The 16,340-nt window shown below is 34.2% G+C and overlaps 1 protein-coding gene across 1 annotated transcript; it reads left to right on the top strand.

Moving 5' to 3' along the window:
* Nucleotides 1-3,290: 3,290 nt before the first annotated feature.
* LOC136811461 (thioredoxin reductase-like selenoprotein T1a) lies at nt 3,291-13,077 on the top strand. The gene is made up of 4 exons (XM_067068072.1): nt 3,291-3,472; nt 10,118-10,361; nt 10,666-10,753; nt 12,561-13,077. Exons 2-4 carry the CDS (start codon nt 10,164-10,166, stop codon nt 12,830-12,832), a joined length of 558 nt encoding a protein of 185 aa, XP_066924173.1. The 5' UTR covers nt 3,291-3,472; nt 10,118-10,163; the 3' UTR covers nt 12,833-13,077.
* Nucleotides 13,078-16,340: the final 3,263 nt, after the last annotated feature.

Here is a 16,340-nt window from a genome sequence, read left to right on the forward strand (position 1 = left end):
AAAAAATTTTGTTGTCGCTGAAAAAAGATACACCATCTAGAATTTTGCTCCAGATCTGCCAAAATAGCAATTTCTTTGGCCATTATTTGATGGTTACGCAAAAAGAGAAATCCTGAAAATTTTATTTTTGTGGCCAAAACCCACCAGTAAACCAGCCCAGGTCAAAAATTTGCTTCAAAAAAGTCACAAGGATCATCAGCAGACAGCTTAAAGTGCTTCAAACCCAAATTATGCAAAGTTTGAAGCCCTCTTCAGAAGGTGCTAGAGATTTTCGGGGGAAATTTTGGAGACCTAATTTGATTTTTTCTGATTCCCGACAAAAATTTCTTGAAATCCACTGTAAATCAGCTTTCTAATGTACATGAATAAAAATTCATTGGCTTTAAAAATCTGCTCCCCACCAGAGTCCATGATTTTTAGGGGTCAATTTTTGCTTAGTAGCCTATCTTTGAGACGCTGTATCTTCCAAACTACTTGAGATATCAAGGTGAAATTTTAGGGTCTTATTTTCTTGTGTGATAGATCATTTGGTCCAAATTTCAGCAAAATCCAAGAGGGTGTCAAACTTTCTTCATTCTGAAGATTCAAAAAAAGAAGGCTCTTAAAATAGCTCCAAACCCTACTGGGCCATTCTAGAATTTGTCCGTAACAGGGGGGCAGACGACACAGAATTTCAGAGGGCAAAGTTTTCACCAAAATTCAAAATTTCCAAGGCGAGAGAAGAAAATGTACAAATTTCCAGGGCAATTGAATTAAAAACAGCTAAAAAGAGTGGAAGTTCCAAGACCTTTTGCAAAAACTGGAAGAAAAAAAATTTCTAAGGCTAGCAAAAATTTGAAAATGTAGGTTATCTGACACATGGGTAATGGAAATTTTCTAATTGCCCACTGGTGCCGCTAAGTTATGATGAGGCCCCTATGTTATGCTGAGGATCTTAAGTTACAGGGTGAAAGTGCCCCTAAGAAGGCCTTTCTCCAGCTCAACCACTAAGGGGCCACTCATATATTGATTTTTCCCACGCTTAGTGTCATTCTGACGCTAATTAAAAACTCACCCACCCCCTACCCTTAGCATCATATTATAAAATATACCGAAAATCGATGAAAACCTTTTTTCTTTCTCACTTCAAGTATTGATGTTCCACTGCTAGAGAAGTTACTTCCCCCTTCTGCTTGGTACATTTCGCTTGTTTTTTGTATAGGTGTTTTGGTATATATATATGACTTTTACACAGATTGTTTTCCAGACCCACATTAGTTGTTACAACGCGAGAAAAGAAAAGCCCCAAACTTTTTTAACATAATGGGTGTCTCTGAGAGACGGAGAGGCTGGCAGTATAGACTTAAACTCGTATATCAAGATTACGGGATTTCGAGTACGTGGGCCAATTTTACTTTCGTTTTGAGTGGTTTCATTTTCGATTTCAAGCCAACATCTTAGCAAAGGGGTTCTTGCCCATAGTTACATGGGTTTGTGCAAAAAACTAAACATAGAAAATTTTCCAAATCTCCCATTTTGATTAATGCAATGAAAAATGAAACTTTTCTATGTCTTCAAAATGAAGATTTTATAAGTTCTTCTTTTATTGAATGATTTTTTACGGCACTTTGTTGACAATCTAACTCTTGCATCAAATTCCCACTTTCTTCAGTAAATTAAAGATGAGAAAAAACCTAAGATCACGAATTGAAACAAATATAATATGAAGGGTGGGATTTTATAGCCGCCCGTCATGCAAGGCACTGAAAGGCAGCAGGTGCCAAAAATAAGGGCCGTTTGAAATGAGGCTACCTCATTGGTGGAAATTTGATAAACAGCTGCAAAGAAGCGCTGGGAAGCAATCAGTAGAAGAGACCACTCTCGTTTTTGTTGCAGATTTCTATAAAAACTTCTCTCAGGGATTACTTGTCAATGTACACGTACACGTATGTGTTGTGTTAACTTGTCAGCAAAGAGCAACGCGATCTGCAGCTGTAATTATGAAAAATTGGGGAAATTTCAACAACATATTCCGTGAGTGGTCCTAAATCCAACAGCCCTGCCTAGATCCGACCCCCCAAAATAACTGCTATGAAAAAAATTTACGATTACAAACATTCCCTCTCCAAGTTGAAAAATAGTAGACTATTGCAAGAACTCTCGAAACAAAACATTTAACAAGATATGACTATAATGTTAAGTTCAAGATGTCAATTAATGTGATCAAAAAAGTGTGAGTTGTAAAAACAATTACCTCTCTTATTATTCTGATCCGTTGCTCGTTAACAATTTTGTAATAAAAAATTATGTTTTGTATAAGAAGCAATTATTGAAATATCTTGTTCAATTGGTTCAGTGTATCAAATCTCTCCGTTTAGTTGACACGTGTTGACACTTTGGTAAATACATTGCGTCACAAGCAAACCAAAAGGTTTGTTTTTATTTTTGTTTGTATCTTTGAAAGACCCCATCGGATTTAGGCAGGGCTTTCAGATTTAGGACCATTCACGGTTTTAACTTAAAAAATGACTTTCAGTCATCAAAAATGCACAAAAATTCGACAGAAACTTGAAAATAACGTATAAAATCTCTTAAAGAGCATTTCTTCTCAAATATTTAACTTTATTCTTTCAAACCAGATTACTTTCATTTTCTCAGATCCCTCAAAATCCCCTAATTTCTCCTCTCCGATCCAACAAATCGGAATCCTCATGAGTCCTATTGTATTATTTGGTTCTATTCATAAAACGTTGCGTTGACCTTGAACTCAACATTCTAGATCTAAAAAGGATACAATAAAAAGTTTATATCTAGGATAACACTTTTTCAAGAAATTTTAAATATTCTTGAATTTGTGAATCCGATACAGTTGCTCTTGCTGTGGAGATTGAAAAATTGGACTTTCTTATTTATAAATAAAATTCCTACTAGAACATGATGGACCTAGCTACAGTATATAATAAAGAAACATCCCTGAAAACACAATATATAAATGGTGTATCTTTAAGAAGCAGAAGGAAATTTTCAAACACATAGCTAATGACATTTACTTACCTTAAAAAGATGCCTCGTATAGGGAAGCAAAATCAACCCACACAATCAAAGTTACAAAGTATTGGAGTTAAAAATTTTAGGGAGCATTTTTGTTTGAGCTCTTTAGTGCTCTAAATGTACGGGGACCGAGAATAGAGCGCTCCTTCTCGGCTGCTATTTTTTCCGAAGAAAAGTTCAAGATGCAGGAGTTTTAAACACTACGGTAGAGACTTCTGGCTGCAAGCGGGAGCATATTTTTTAGCCGAACCTTTGTTTTTAACGCAATTTTGGCTGGAATGGCGGAGCGAATCGGTGCCACGGTACTATCTGTGGCATTTCTTGTAACTTCTTTCTTAACTCTCAAGGATTTAACTTCATCAAATGATGTTCCAAGTCAAGTAGATGCAGGTAGTCCACACTCCAAAGTACCGTTGGGTCCAACCATAAAATTTTTGATATGGTAGGTCCTTGTTTTTAATAACGTTTATTTTACATCATTCTTCTTATGATTTTACCTAATATTTTCAGTTTTAAAGATATTATCTTTTGACCTTCCTAAGGGGGCGAATAAAAAACCTCTGTTCGTTTGTTAGTTACATAGTAAACTTTCCTTGCAGTTACATCAAAATACCAAAAACATTTTGTTCAACCACCTTCACTTCAAGATAGGCCACCATAGACAGTCAAGAACACCTTCAAATTAGCCTATCATAGGCTGATTAGCCTATCATAGGCTATTTAGACTATTTTATATAGGCTATTTAGCCGAAAATCGATAAAAACCTTGATTTCTGACAAAATATAAATAGTCGCGTCTTCTCTAAGGAATACATGGTTTCTCATTGTCAGAGAAATGCTCATGACAAATTTTGACTTTGGGTAATTTTAGTTTAGGATATATTCCACTTTTTGGTACTGCGCATGCAGTAAATCGGGCCTTTTTGTCAATTCAGCAAAACTTCATTATCAGAAAATTAGCCTATAATCGGTTTGTTAGACGATGGATAGGCGGCAATCTAAAATATGTTCCGTTCTCTTCGCCCGACCGACTCACCTTCAAAACATAAATCCTGAGTCGGACAAGTCGGAAAAATGTCGGAAAAAGTTTTTTATAGCTAAGCACAGGGCTCGAAATAACGATATTTAGGTGGTCGGACACATTGTCCGATCAAAAATTGATTTGGGTCGGACATGTCCTATAAGGCTTTAAGTAAAATGGGTCGGCCATGTCCGATTGATTTTTATGTGGGGTATACTTCAAGTCTAATACAAGCTTCTGATAGAATTTCACATTGATCACGAAGAAGCTAAACAAATGCCAATAATTAATGGTTGGAAGCCCATGATTTTTACTTGAAGTATGCTTTCATTTGTTGAGAAAAAGCATCACACAAAATGAATATCTAACACTAATGATCGCAACTTTGAGAGTTTTTGTGTGTAAATAAAGAAGTTACTAATTCTATGTAAACTATAATTTCTTTTGGAAATTTCACAACGCATCTGACAAATTTTTTGATGGCACCGAAAGTAATTGGGTCGGACATGATGTCCGACTAGAACCGATTTGGGTCGGACATTTCAGCAATTGGGTCGGACAATGTCCGATGTCCGACCGTTATTTCGAGCCCTGTAAGCACTTCTTTGAATCATCATTCGCTACGAGTTTTTGTTTACTTAACCCACATTGAGTCTCGTTTGAGTTTTTTATGTACCCTTATTGAAATTTTCAAGTCGAAATTTGGCAACGCGGTAGGGCCAATACCCCCAGGAGCCGAAAATAAGGTCCACTTTTAAAGTTCACACATGCGCGCGCACATTTAATTTGGCAAATCAAAGATGGCGGTAAGAGATTTTGTTGATTTCCGACTTGATTTGAAGGTGTTTTATGACGCGAACAGAACATATTTTAGATTGTCGCCATAGTAAATTTATTTATATTTCTGTTTCCAAAATTGAATGTTATATCAGTTTAAGTGAAAAAGATTATTTTGGCTTTGGGCAATGAAGTAATGGTGAAAATAGACGCTACTATTTATATTTCGTCAGAAATCAAGGTTTTTATAGATTTCGGCTAAATAGCCTATATAAAATAGTCTAATCAGCCTATGATAGGCTAATTTGAAGGTGTTCTTGACTGATAGAATGAACTTCCTTTTATAGGATGAACCATATTCATGTGGCTTTCAGCCTTGCACTCCATCGCAAAGTGAAGGTGGCTGAACAAAATATTTTTGGCATATTGATGTAACTACCTTGTGATAGTCGTTTTGCTGGTAGGATAGCCAAGCAAGGTTATAAGCTCAAAATATTTTAAGATGTACCGGGTGCACCACAAAAAAGTTTCTCTCTTTAAAAGTAATTTTCTCGAAATCTAAAAATTTTAAAAGAACCATTCCTATTTTATTGGAAAGAAGAAAAATAAACTTAAATTTTGATGGGACATTTATTGAATTTGATTCATTAGATCATGGAGGTAATAAAAATATAGATGGAGATACCACTCCTACTATTCTATTGTATTGTATCGTTGATAGCAAACTGTTGCTTTGTTGCTTTGGGAAAAAGCCATTAATTTTGCTTTTGCTCATGGGAATACTTGAGTCGAAGAGAATTTGAATAAAATCACCCTACATTTTTAATTTGTTCATTGTGCAATGACAGTTTTGTTTATAAAACATAAGAAAACCTTGCAAGAATAAGCACAGAACATCGAATTTAAAATGTTCGCTGCTGAGGGAATCCTCGGCAATTTTTGGCAATTTTTACATATTTACTAATGCCAATCTTTCAACTATATTCTATCAAAATTTTGAGACAGCTGCTATTTTAGATCTAAAGATATTTATAGCAAAGAACCTTCCACAAACATCAAAGAATTCGCAAAATTTGAAGAAGTTTACCCCTCGAAAGTTTCCCGATAAAATAAAAACTTCTTTTGAAATTATAAAGAAATTATTACTCCAAAAAAAATTGCACCTAAAAATACGAGGTTTCGTTGGACAGAATAACTTTACTTTAGTTCTTATAATCTATATCTTGACTGATTTTTGCTATCAAGGATTGGAAATCAAAGGAGGCCGATTTGAAAGAAATTTCTGAAGAGTTTTATGACTTCTCTGGTAGCCTGGGTATCCAGACTCAAAATTTCAGAAAAAAACACTCTTACCTCAACATACAAAGTTTCTAAAATTTTAGAGTCTGGTGCAACTAAAAAAGTCTGATACAGTTTTGAATGACACAGTCTGTGAGTAAACCCTTGTTGACAGAATCTCAAAACTTTGGAAACCCAGGCAGACACACATAACGCCGTGTCAATTCAAGACAGACTTAAGTCCATTTTTTCGAAAATTGACTTAAGACCATAACCCCCTATTTTAGCATGCACGCTTTCCAAAAACGGCCTTAAGTCCATAGAATTCTAATGGGAAAGAGGTGTATTTTGCAATTCAAAAAAAATAAGAATTTAGAAAGTTCCATAATATATCAACCATAAACAGCCTTAAGTCCTAAATTTTAGTGCAAATTTTATTTTCTATGAAGCATTGACATAAAATGTGTAGCCTTAAGTCCAACACATCTCAACCTTTAAAGTCAATTATCTCAAAATGGAAAAAATGGACTTAAGGCTGTCTTGAATTGACACGGCGATAATTACTTACCATAAAACCTCTTTTATAAACTCAATAAACTTTCAAAACTACTTTAAACTACATCAAAGCATCAGCCACATTTATAAAGGCTCCTTTCCAGCAGCCATTTTGTTTAGAAATAAACTTGTGTTTTCTTTTTCATTTGTTTATCTTTTTTTGCAAGGTCAGCTTTTTCCATAAATTATGCGCGCGCATCGAAAAATATCAAATACCCCGCGAAAATTCTGCTCAGTGACTGGGCGCGTACTGACCAATTAGAGACACTCGCATATGCAGGGACAGATATCCCTGCAGACGAGTTACTTCAACCAGACCGTAAACCTGAGACAAAATATTAAAAAAACTAGACGGTGAAATAGTTTACGGTCTGGATATCCAGGCTACTTCTCTGGCTATTACAGAAAAGTTGTTACTCCATCTATTTTTTATTACCTCTATGATTAGATCAAAAGTTATGCTCAATTGAATAAAAAAGTTACTTTTGGAAAGTGCTCAAAAACGTTAAAAATCAACCTATCAAATTATTCAGAAGCATAATTACATGATATATCAGTATTTTTGTTTCAGTCATTAAAAATGATAATTAGCTGTCTAAATGACCGTTTGTTTAAAGGAAGGTTGAAGAAAATTCGTCGAAAATGGCCAAAAAATCTGGTAGAATTCATAAAAATACATCAAAATGGGTTTCGAGGTAGATTCAGCCTTACATAGACTTAATCCAGTCTAGAACCAAAAATCTGAGGAAAATTTTGGTAAAACTAAATCAAATTAATTTTGATGAAGATTTTGAACCCTTTCAACCCTTCAGTTTCAAAATTTATGTGTTTAGTTAATGAAAAATGCTCTTAATCATGTAAAGACTATTGCAATTGCCAAATTTAAAGTAAAAATTTGATAGGTCGATTTTTAACGTTTACGGGCACTTTCTGAAAGTAACATTTTCATTCAATTGGACATAACTTTTGATCTAATGAATCAAATTTAAATTTAATAAATGACCCATCAAAATTTAAGTCTATCTTTCTTCTTTCCAATGAAATAGCTGGAAATAGGAATGATTCTTTTAAAATTTTTAGATTTCGAGAAAATTAGTTTCAAAGTGAGAAACTTTTTTGTGGCGCACCCGGTATATATAGACCGATATCTGTGTGACGACATTTTCACCCGTGATCAGCCATTTACCTAAGAAACGGTGGAAAAAGTTATGTACATGATGATCTAGTAACACCTTGATACCTCAAAGTCTTCAAATATTTTTCATTTCCTTCGTTCAAAAATTTTATTATTGTCAATTTTTTGTGAGCAATTTCTAGCGCATTCGCAGCATTTGACTTTGTTTATCATTACATATGTGGCATTTTGGGTCTGAGGTCACAGTGTTCAAAGGTCATAATTTGAAATCACCCATAACACGCGGTTGTTTTGGCTGCTGGCTGGCTGGCAGTTCCTTTAAGTTTTGGAGTGAAATGGATGATGGATAGAGGTCGGAGGAGAAGAAGAAAACCCAAAAGAAATTGACAACCAACGGACCGACCGACTCACTTTTTAGACCCAACGAGGATGCGAAATGAAGATATTTGTGATTACCGCCTTGAAACAGCCCAAAACAGGCGTAAATCAAGTTTCACTAAACAGATTTTTATGAGATTTTGCCAAATAGTAATTCCCAAAAAATGTGACAGGCTAGCTCTATAGCTCTAAAACAGGATCTAATAACATGAAAACCAGAATATGATTCTTCAAAACTAAGTGCACTTACAAACATCAATATGTCAGATCTAACAAAATTAGTAATGGCGCTGCCCACTATCATCATTGACAATAAAACAAACGATTTTCTGTCAAGAGCCTTGTAAACATTCCAACAACTTCTAGCGAAATGATCTATCACAGCTCAGTCTACCATTTTTAGTGCGGTCCGAGGATTGAGCCGAGAACGCTCGCAGAACGCCCGCGAGCTCCAAACTTCAATTTGTCAATCATTTTCTCAAGCAAAGAGTACGCAAAGCAATTCTAGCTTTTTACGATAGTGCTGTGGATCATCAATGGATAGTATTCAATTATCATTATCCCTTTATTTTCATTCCTAGAACTTTTGCAAAAAAAAGGAAAAATAGAAAACTTGTATTATTTACTGCTCTGTTCACATACTGAATTTGAAAGATCTTCTATGTGTTGTTTTTTTGCAAACTTCAAAAAACTGATTTTTGTCCTGCCTTTGCGGGACTTTGGCTTAAGTGCTTGCTTGCAGCATAGGGTACAAAGTCCAAACATGCGTTTCCCGTAATTTTTGTATGAAGAGTTAGGTCTATACTGAGTGAAGGAACGACTTTTGAAAAAATAAACTTTTCTTGATCCGGAAATGTCAAAATGGCAAAAAGGTTCTTCTAATAACAAATAGCATGACATGTTGATCAAAATTAGTCTGTTTTCTTATTATAAATTTCCAAAATGAACCAAAAGAAACTGTTGAATTAACTACAATCAGTGAAAAAATACTTGACACAAAAGGGAAACAAACAATTTGGAAGCGCTCTAAATTAGGTTGGATAGGTAGAGTTTAACGCTAGACATAAGACTTTGAGGATCCAAAAGTTCAAAAATGGTTCAGTAGGGCTTGAAATATAGCCTAGAAACCAGTAACCCTCCCAGATAGAAATAATCGATAAAATCAAGTTGAAGGCCCAAAATTGACATTCTCCTTCGAACTTCAATTTTCGAAAAATGGTAAAATAGCCAAAATTGCCAATATTTTATGACACTGATTGTAGAGAAAAAAAGTCTAATGACAATTAAAAACACCTAAAAGAGCCAAATAAAGATTTATTAAGAAATTGTGCTCAACTCTGGAGTAAACTGGTAGTACTAGTAGATAGAAGGGGTTGAACCTTTAAAAATGGCCTACAGTTTTCATACAAAAAGTTAGCTTGCTTTTTTGAATATTGGAAATCTACCGGAAATTCTACAGCAATTGTTAAATTTGGTATGGTAAAATTCCCTTTAGATATGGCTCATTTCTTTGGAACTCTTTAGAACTCTATCTTGTACTTAGAAAACATCCAGTTACTTTGAATAAGACAGTTTTACAAGGGTGATGGTCGGTTAGATTTCTAGATAAAAATAGCATTTTTTAGCTTTATTTAGCAAATATAAAAGTGCTAGGAATGATATTTTTGAATTAACAAATCTACTGCAGGGGTTTGAATGGAGAAGTCATAAGTGTAAAATGAAAAACCAGACAAAAAGGAGGAATGGCAGGGATTTAAAGAAGAGCAATTTTTTGAATACACCTAGCAACTTTACTTTGAAGTTTTCCCAGCCTTGGCAAAAAGTGCATTATTTTCTTCTTAATCTGCCGCTGCACTTATGCCTGAATATTACTAGGTTCTTTCTTTTAGTAGGACCTTTTTTGCATAATGACATGGCAACTGTGAGTCTTGTTATTTTTCTAGTTATGGATGAGGATACAAAAGGGTATTTGAGGAATACGCTCAGATTATGCAACAGCGATATCCTCAACTATCCATTCATGCTGCAAATTATCCACCACCACCTCTATACAAAAACCTTGCTACCGTTGTAAGCCTTTCTAAATGGGCAGCACTTGGCACCATTGTTTTGGGAGAGCGATTGCAAATATGGCAAACGATGAACATGCAACCACCGTCCATGTATACTTGGGCACAAGAGCATAAGGTAGGTATCACTCTGCCTTCATTGATCCTTGTTATTTTTCTTCCAAACATCTAACCTAGTTTGCAGTTTATGAATTTTGTTCGAAATCCAAAATGTTTTACAAACTTACTTAAATATTTGTAGAATTTATGATTATAATAGTAGCAAAACTATTCAGCAGTATCCCACCAACACTTGTTCTTAATCGTTTATTTTTTTGGCTCACTACATTATGAGAAGTTATCAATGAATAAGAAAATGTATGTTTCAAGGCAATACAATATGGATGAAGATGATCAAGTTTGTTTTTTCTTCTTTTGAACAGGTTCTTGCTTGTTTTGCAACATTCTTCCTTGGTAACTCTGTGGAAGGAGGTCTCGTTCAAACTGGAGCTTTCGAAGTTGAACTGAATGGTAAATATTTTTTGTGTTTTCTCCTTTAATCAAGGTTTTTTCTTTGGAAGCGTTTCATTTAATTTCGTTTATCTGGGTTACTGTGGTTTGTCAATTTGTTGCCTACCTTTTTTTGAGATTTTCATCATTTTAACTTTTGATTTTCATTTTCATTTCATTTAACAAAGATTTTCTATGGAGACTTGAAGGGGGGAAGGTCATTTTGGCTTAGAGACCCTTGGAAAGTCAACTTACTTTTAAAGCTCCTCATTTGCAAAAGCTAATTGTACGAACTGATAGAGCCTCAAGAGTAGTAATCTCCATTTTGTCTCATTTCGTTGATTAAGTAAGTCCGCTGGATATGGATGATACATCTTCAAAAAAGCAAATTTTTATGCTTATGTCAGTATTTTGGAGAAACTTTTTGATGAAAAATATTACTTTCGGCAGATGCGTTTGGAAGAGTAATATCGATTATTGGTATAGTTTATCAGAGTTTATAGGGTTTCCATGCCTATATATCTTGAGATATTTGAGTTTGAAATTCTGCTGATTCAGCAGATAAGGGCCAAAAACACTCAAAACGCTCAACGCCGAGTTAGCAAAATTTCAAACTCAAATATATCGAAATCTAGCCATGAAAACTCAATAAATTATACCTCTAATCGCACGATGGGTTATTTTTTCTTATTTGGCACGCCCTCAAAGAGAGCAATTAATCGTTAATTGCATCCTGTAGAAGGCAATTAATCGTTAATCACACTCTCCAATGCGGCGCCATTGTTTACAAAATTGATTTTAATGATTTTTCTTACATTTTTTTTGCATCGAACGTTTTAATTGCATTCGAAATTTATTTTGTGAGAAAGAAAATCAATAAACAACAATAAAAGAAAGACATAAAGAGAAGAGAAAAATATAAAACTCTCAGTGTAATTTCTGTAATTTACTTTCCGAACTGGGAAAAAGTAGTGAAAGCCATTGTGCGATTAGCTCGTAATCACATAATAACTCGTACAATTCGAAAATTGCACTCATGATTTTTTTGTTTCGAATTTTCCTCGTCCTTTCGGACTCGGTAAATTAATAACAAAAAAATCACTCGTGCAATTATATTCGAATTGCACTCGTTATCATGTGATTACATATACTAATTGATATAACTCTTCAAGACGCATCCGCTAAAAGTAATCTTTTTTCGTCAAAATTTTCTCAAAATGCTGACGCCAGCATAAAAATTAGCTTTTTTGAAGATCTACTCTACACTACATGCTCTCATGCTATCATTTGCAGGTTGGTACAATTAGTTTTATGTAAATAAGGAACTTAAAAAATTGACTTTCCAAAGGTCTCTGGGTCAAAAAGACCTTACCACCTTTAAAGCTCCATAAAAAATATTCCCCAGCTTTGCCAAGTTGGCAAAAACTGGTTTTGAAGTCCTAAGGAACAATATAATGAGAAAATGAAAAATAAACCCATACGGTTGAAGCAAAAAAGGAATTTCACCACTGGATTAATGTTAAAATAATTCTCATTAGGATATGACTCATTTCCTGGGGTAACTCCTGTCCTCCTATACATGGAATTTACACAAGGGTGGTGATCAGTTCGATTTCTACAAAAAACGCTTTAGATTGTTCTGCCTGAACAGATATTCACATTCGTCACATTCCTTTAGAGCAGAGCCCCCTCCCCGAGTTTATAGGGTTTCCATGCCTATATGTATATATCTTAGAATATTTTTGTTTGAAATTCTGCATTGAAATTCCACTACAGTCAGCAAAATTTTGGCAAATTTAAACTTAATTTCGAAAAATGTTTTTTTCAGGTATGCCCATTTGGTCCAAATTGAAATCAGGTCGAATTCCACAGGGCAACGAGCTCTTTGATATCATCAATTCTCAAATGGATTTATCTGGTAAATCCCAATTCACACCACCCAAAGGTAATCCACAGTTCGTTGATACTCCGCCCAAACATGGTGGAGAGGAAAGCCAAGATGTTTTTGACAATGACAACGAGCTCCCTCCCATGAATGAAAACCAACAAGCCGATAGTAATGACTTTGCAGAATTTGATTCTGAAAGAGAAGACTTATAACGAAGTACTTCACAAGATACTATAAAAGTTTTGAGGGTAAAATTATATTAATGTACAGTACTGTTTTTATACATAAATTTTATTACGACTCGGATTTAGATTTTTTTCACTTTCATTTTGAATGTCGACATATATTTTTAATTCCTTTGTTTTAAAATTTTAGCCTTCAGATCAAAGAATAGAATTGTTTTGTTCCTCTGTGATTTCTTGTGTCATAATCAGGAATAAATGAGTTGCTACTACCAGCTATTATCTTTTTGCAAGTATAATACAGATTCAATGACCAGAAAGTTTAGGATAATATATAAATATCATTAGATTTTATTTAACATGTTATGATAATGTTTCATTAAAGTTTTGATGACGGACAACACTTTCAAATACTTTCTTACGTGGTATCGGTGTTGTCTTGATGATGTTGATCACACTAAATATTTTAATGTACTTTTGAATTTTTGTGGAATATTCATTATAATCTTGTTAGATAAAAGATAAAGAGAATAAAAAATTGAGCCTCCTTTGTAGCCTGGGGATGGTGTCTAATTTTGAATCTCAAAAAAGTTAGTACTGGCGGTACTGGCGGATAGCCGAAAAAGTTTTTTCAGAGGGAATTTAATTTGGCGGATGAAGGACATTTTTGTCCAAAAAATACCATTAAAAAAGGAATTACCTGTTTTAACAGCACAATTTAAATTTGGCGGATGACGACAAAAATTAAATTTGGCGGGAACTTAATCTGACGGATTTTGACGAAATCCGCCAAATCCGCCAAATTAAGTTCCCGCCAAAATTTCTTCTGTTAAGGTACATTTTGGGTGGGGTGGGTTTATCACTCATTTCGAGGTACCTGTTACTGGTGGGTAAAAGGGGTAAAAATTTATCAATTTTTACAAATCAAAATGGAAATTTTGCCAATAGATCTTATCGGAGTTTTAAATTTTTCTAAAAAAGTGATGCATTGTGGGATTGTTTCGGGGGTATTACAATAGAAATTTCTTAGGAATTCCTCGAAAACGAAAGTACTCTCGGGTACCTAATAGCCGCTCCCCCCCCTCCGCTAATTAATTTTTCGAAAATTTACCACCCAGGACATTCTTATTCCAACCCCCCCCCCGCTTATTAATTTTTGGGAAAATGTTTTTGAAAGTTCACTTTTTTGTCTTAATTCTGCTGTATTAGCCTCCTTTTCAAACATTTTCCACCCAGGACATTTTTATTCCAACCCCCCCCCCCCGCTTATTAAATTTTTAGATTTTTTCCCACCCCCCGGCTATTAGGTACCCGAGAGTGCTCGATACGGTGGACAAACTCACTAAATTTAATTTACAAATTACACGCTCGTATAACCACGAACGATTTTCGCGGGTTTTCTTTGGATTACGTCATATATCTTTGTGTCTTTAGCTTCACAGTTTGGATTTTTTCTTTATTTTCTTATAAGCATATACTTTATAAGAATCAAATCAATAACTCTTGATAAACGGTGATATATCCTTCGGTAATTAGTTCTTACAAAGTAAACAAGGGATGGCGCACATTTTGAGCATATTTATTTTTCTTATAAGCATATACTTTATAAGAATCAAATCGATAACTCTTGATAAACGGTGATATACCCTTCGGTAATTAAACCTACAAAGTAAACAAGAGATGGCGCACAATATGATCATATTTATTCTTCTTATAAGCATATACTTTATAAGAATCAAATCAACAACTCTTGATAGACGGTGATATACCCTTCGGTAATTAGTTCTTACAAAGTAATCAAAGGATGGAGCACAATATGAGAATAGTTATTTTTCTTATAAGCATACACTTTATAAGAATCAAATCAACAACTCTTGCTAGACGGTGATATACCCTTCGGTAATTAGTTCTTACAAAGTAATCAAGGGATGGAGCACAATATGAGAATAGTTATTTTTCTTATAAGCATATACTTTATAAGAATCAAATCAATAACTCTTGATAAACGGTGATATATCCTTCGGTAATTAGTTCTTACAAAGTAATCAAAGGATGGAGCACAATATGAGAATAGTTATTTTTCTTATAAGCATACACTTTATAAGAATCAAATCAACAACTCTTGCTAGACGGTGATATACCCTTCGGTAATTAGTTCTTACAAAGTAATCAAAGGATGGAGCACAATATGAGAATAGTTATTTTTCTTATAAGCATATACTTTATAAGAATCAAATCAATAACTCTTGATAAACGGTGATATATCCTTCGGTAATTAGTTCTTACAAAGTAAACAAGGGATGGCGCACATTTTGAGCATATTTATTTTTCTTATAAGCATATACTTTATAAGAATCAAATCAACAACTCTTGATAGACGGTGATATAACCTTCGGTAATTAGTTCTTACAAAGTAATCAAGGGATGGAGCACAATATTAGCATAGTTATTTTTCTTATAAGCATACACTTTATAAGAATCAAATCAATAACTCTTGATAGATTGTGATATACCTTTCGGTAGTTAGTCTTTACAAAGTAAACAAGGGATGGCGCACAATATTAGCATATTTATTTTTCTTATAAGCATATACTTTATAAGAATCAAATTAATAAGTCTTGATAAACGGTGATATACCCTTCGGTAACTAGTTCTTACAAAGTAAACAAAGGATGGCACACAATATGATCATATTCACTTTTCTTATAAGCATACACTTTATAAGAATCAAATCAATAACTCTCGGTAGAAGGTGATATACCCTTTGGTAATTAGTTCTTACAAAGTAATCAAGGGATGGTGCGCAATATAAATATATTTACGTTATCGGGGAAAACTTCGTCGGGAAAAAGTATTCGTCACTTGCTGGTAGTTGGTAAACGCATTAAGGCCGGGGTAAATTTTCGTCGGGGAAAAATATTCGTCACTTTGCCAAAATTTCGTCACTTTTCCCCGACGAAGTTTTACCTGATAAGATTTTTTTTTCTATAACAATCAAATTAATAACTCTTTATAGATGGTGATATGCCATTCAGTTATTAGTTCTTAAGAATTAAACAACCATTGTTCGTAAATTGATCTTATTTTTTTAGCGATTTTGAGCCTCGTTGTTCATATAAAAGCGTTTCATCAAGGTTCGATGTAAAGTAGACTTCAGATTAGCTTCCATCTCTACTTCTTGTTTTTTCCCATGTAGTTTAAACTTTAGGCGAAATTTTCGACTTCAAGTCGTCTTACCTTCATGATTTCATCCACTTTATACTTAGTCTGAATCGCAGACCTCTACAAAACCCCAGGTAGTATAGGTCTGCTTAATGATCTACCAACCGCTTTCCGGTTCGCAAAGAAAATCTCGACGAGTTAATAATTTGATTGACATTGATGTGCGCGCGAAAACGATCATTTCGAACGTTTTCAATGGAATGTTTACATTTGAAATTCGAATCCCAGACCAGAAAAACAAAACAGAAAAAAGATAAAAAACAATCTGATGTGCGCATTATGTACAGTCTGTAGATTTATTTTTGACTTTTGCTTT

Source organism: Clytia hemisphaerica, unplaced genomic scaffold (assembly GCF_902728285.1).
Source record: "Clytia hemisphaerica strain Z4C2 unplaced genomic scaffold, Clytia hemisphaerica genome assembly, whole genome shotgun sequence".
Taxonomy (NCBI): domain Eukaryota; kingdom Metazoa; phylum Cnidaria; class Hydrozoa; order Leptothecata; family Clytiidae; genus Clytia; species Clytia hemisphaerica.

Coding starts and splice junctions, on each gene's coding strand:
- LOC136811461 (XM_067068072.1), top strand. CDS start 10,164: ATGCAACAGCGATATCCTCAACTATCCATTCATGCTGCAAATTATCCA. Junction 10,362..10,665: donor CTTGGGCACAAGAGCATAAG/GTAGGTATCACT, acceptor TCTTTTGAACAG/GTTCTTGCTTGTTTTGCAAC. Junction 10,754..12,560: donor TTTCGAAGTTGAACTGAATG/GTAAATATTTTT, acceptor TGTTTTTTTCAG/GTATGCCCATTTGGTCCAAA.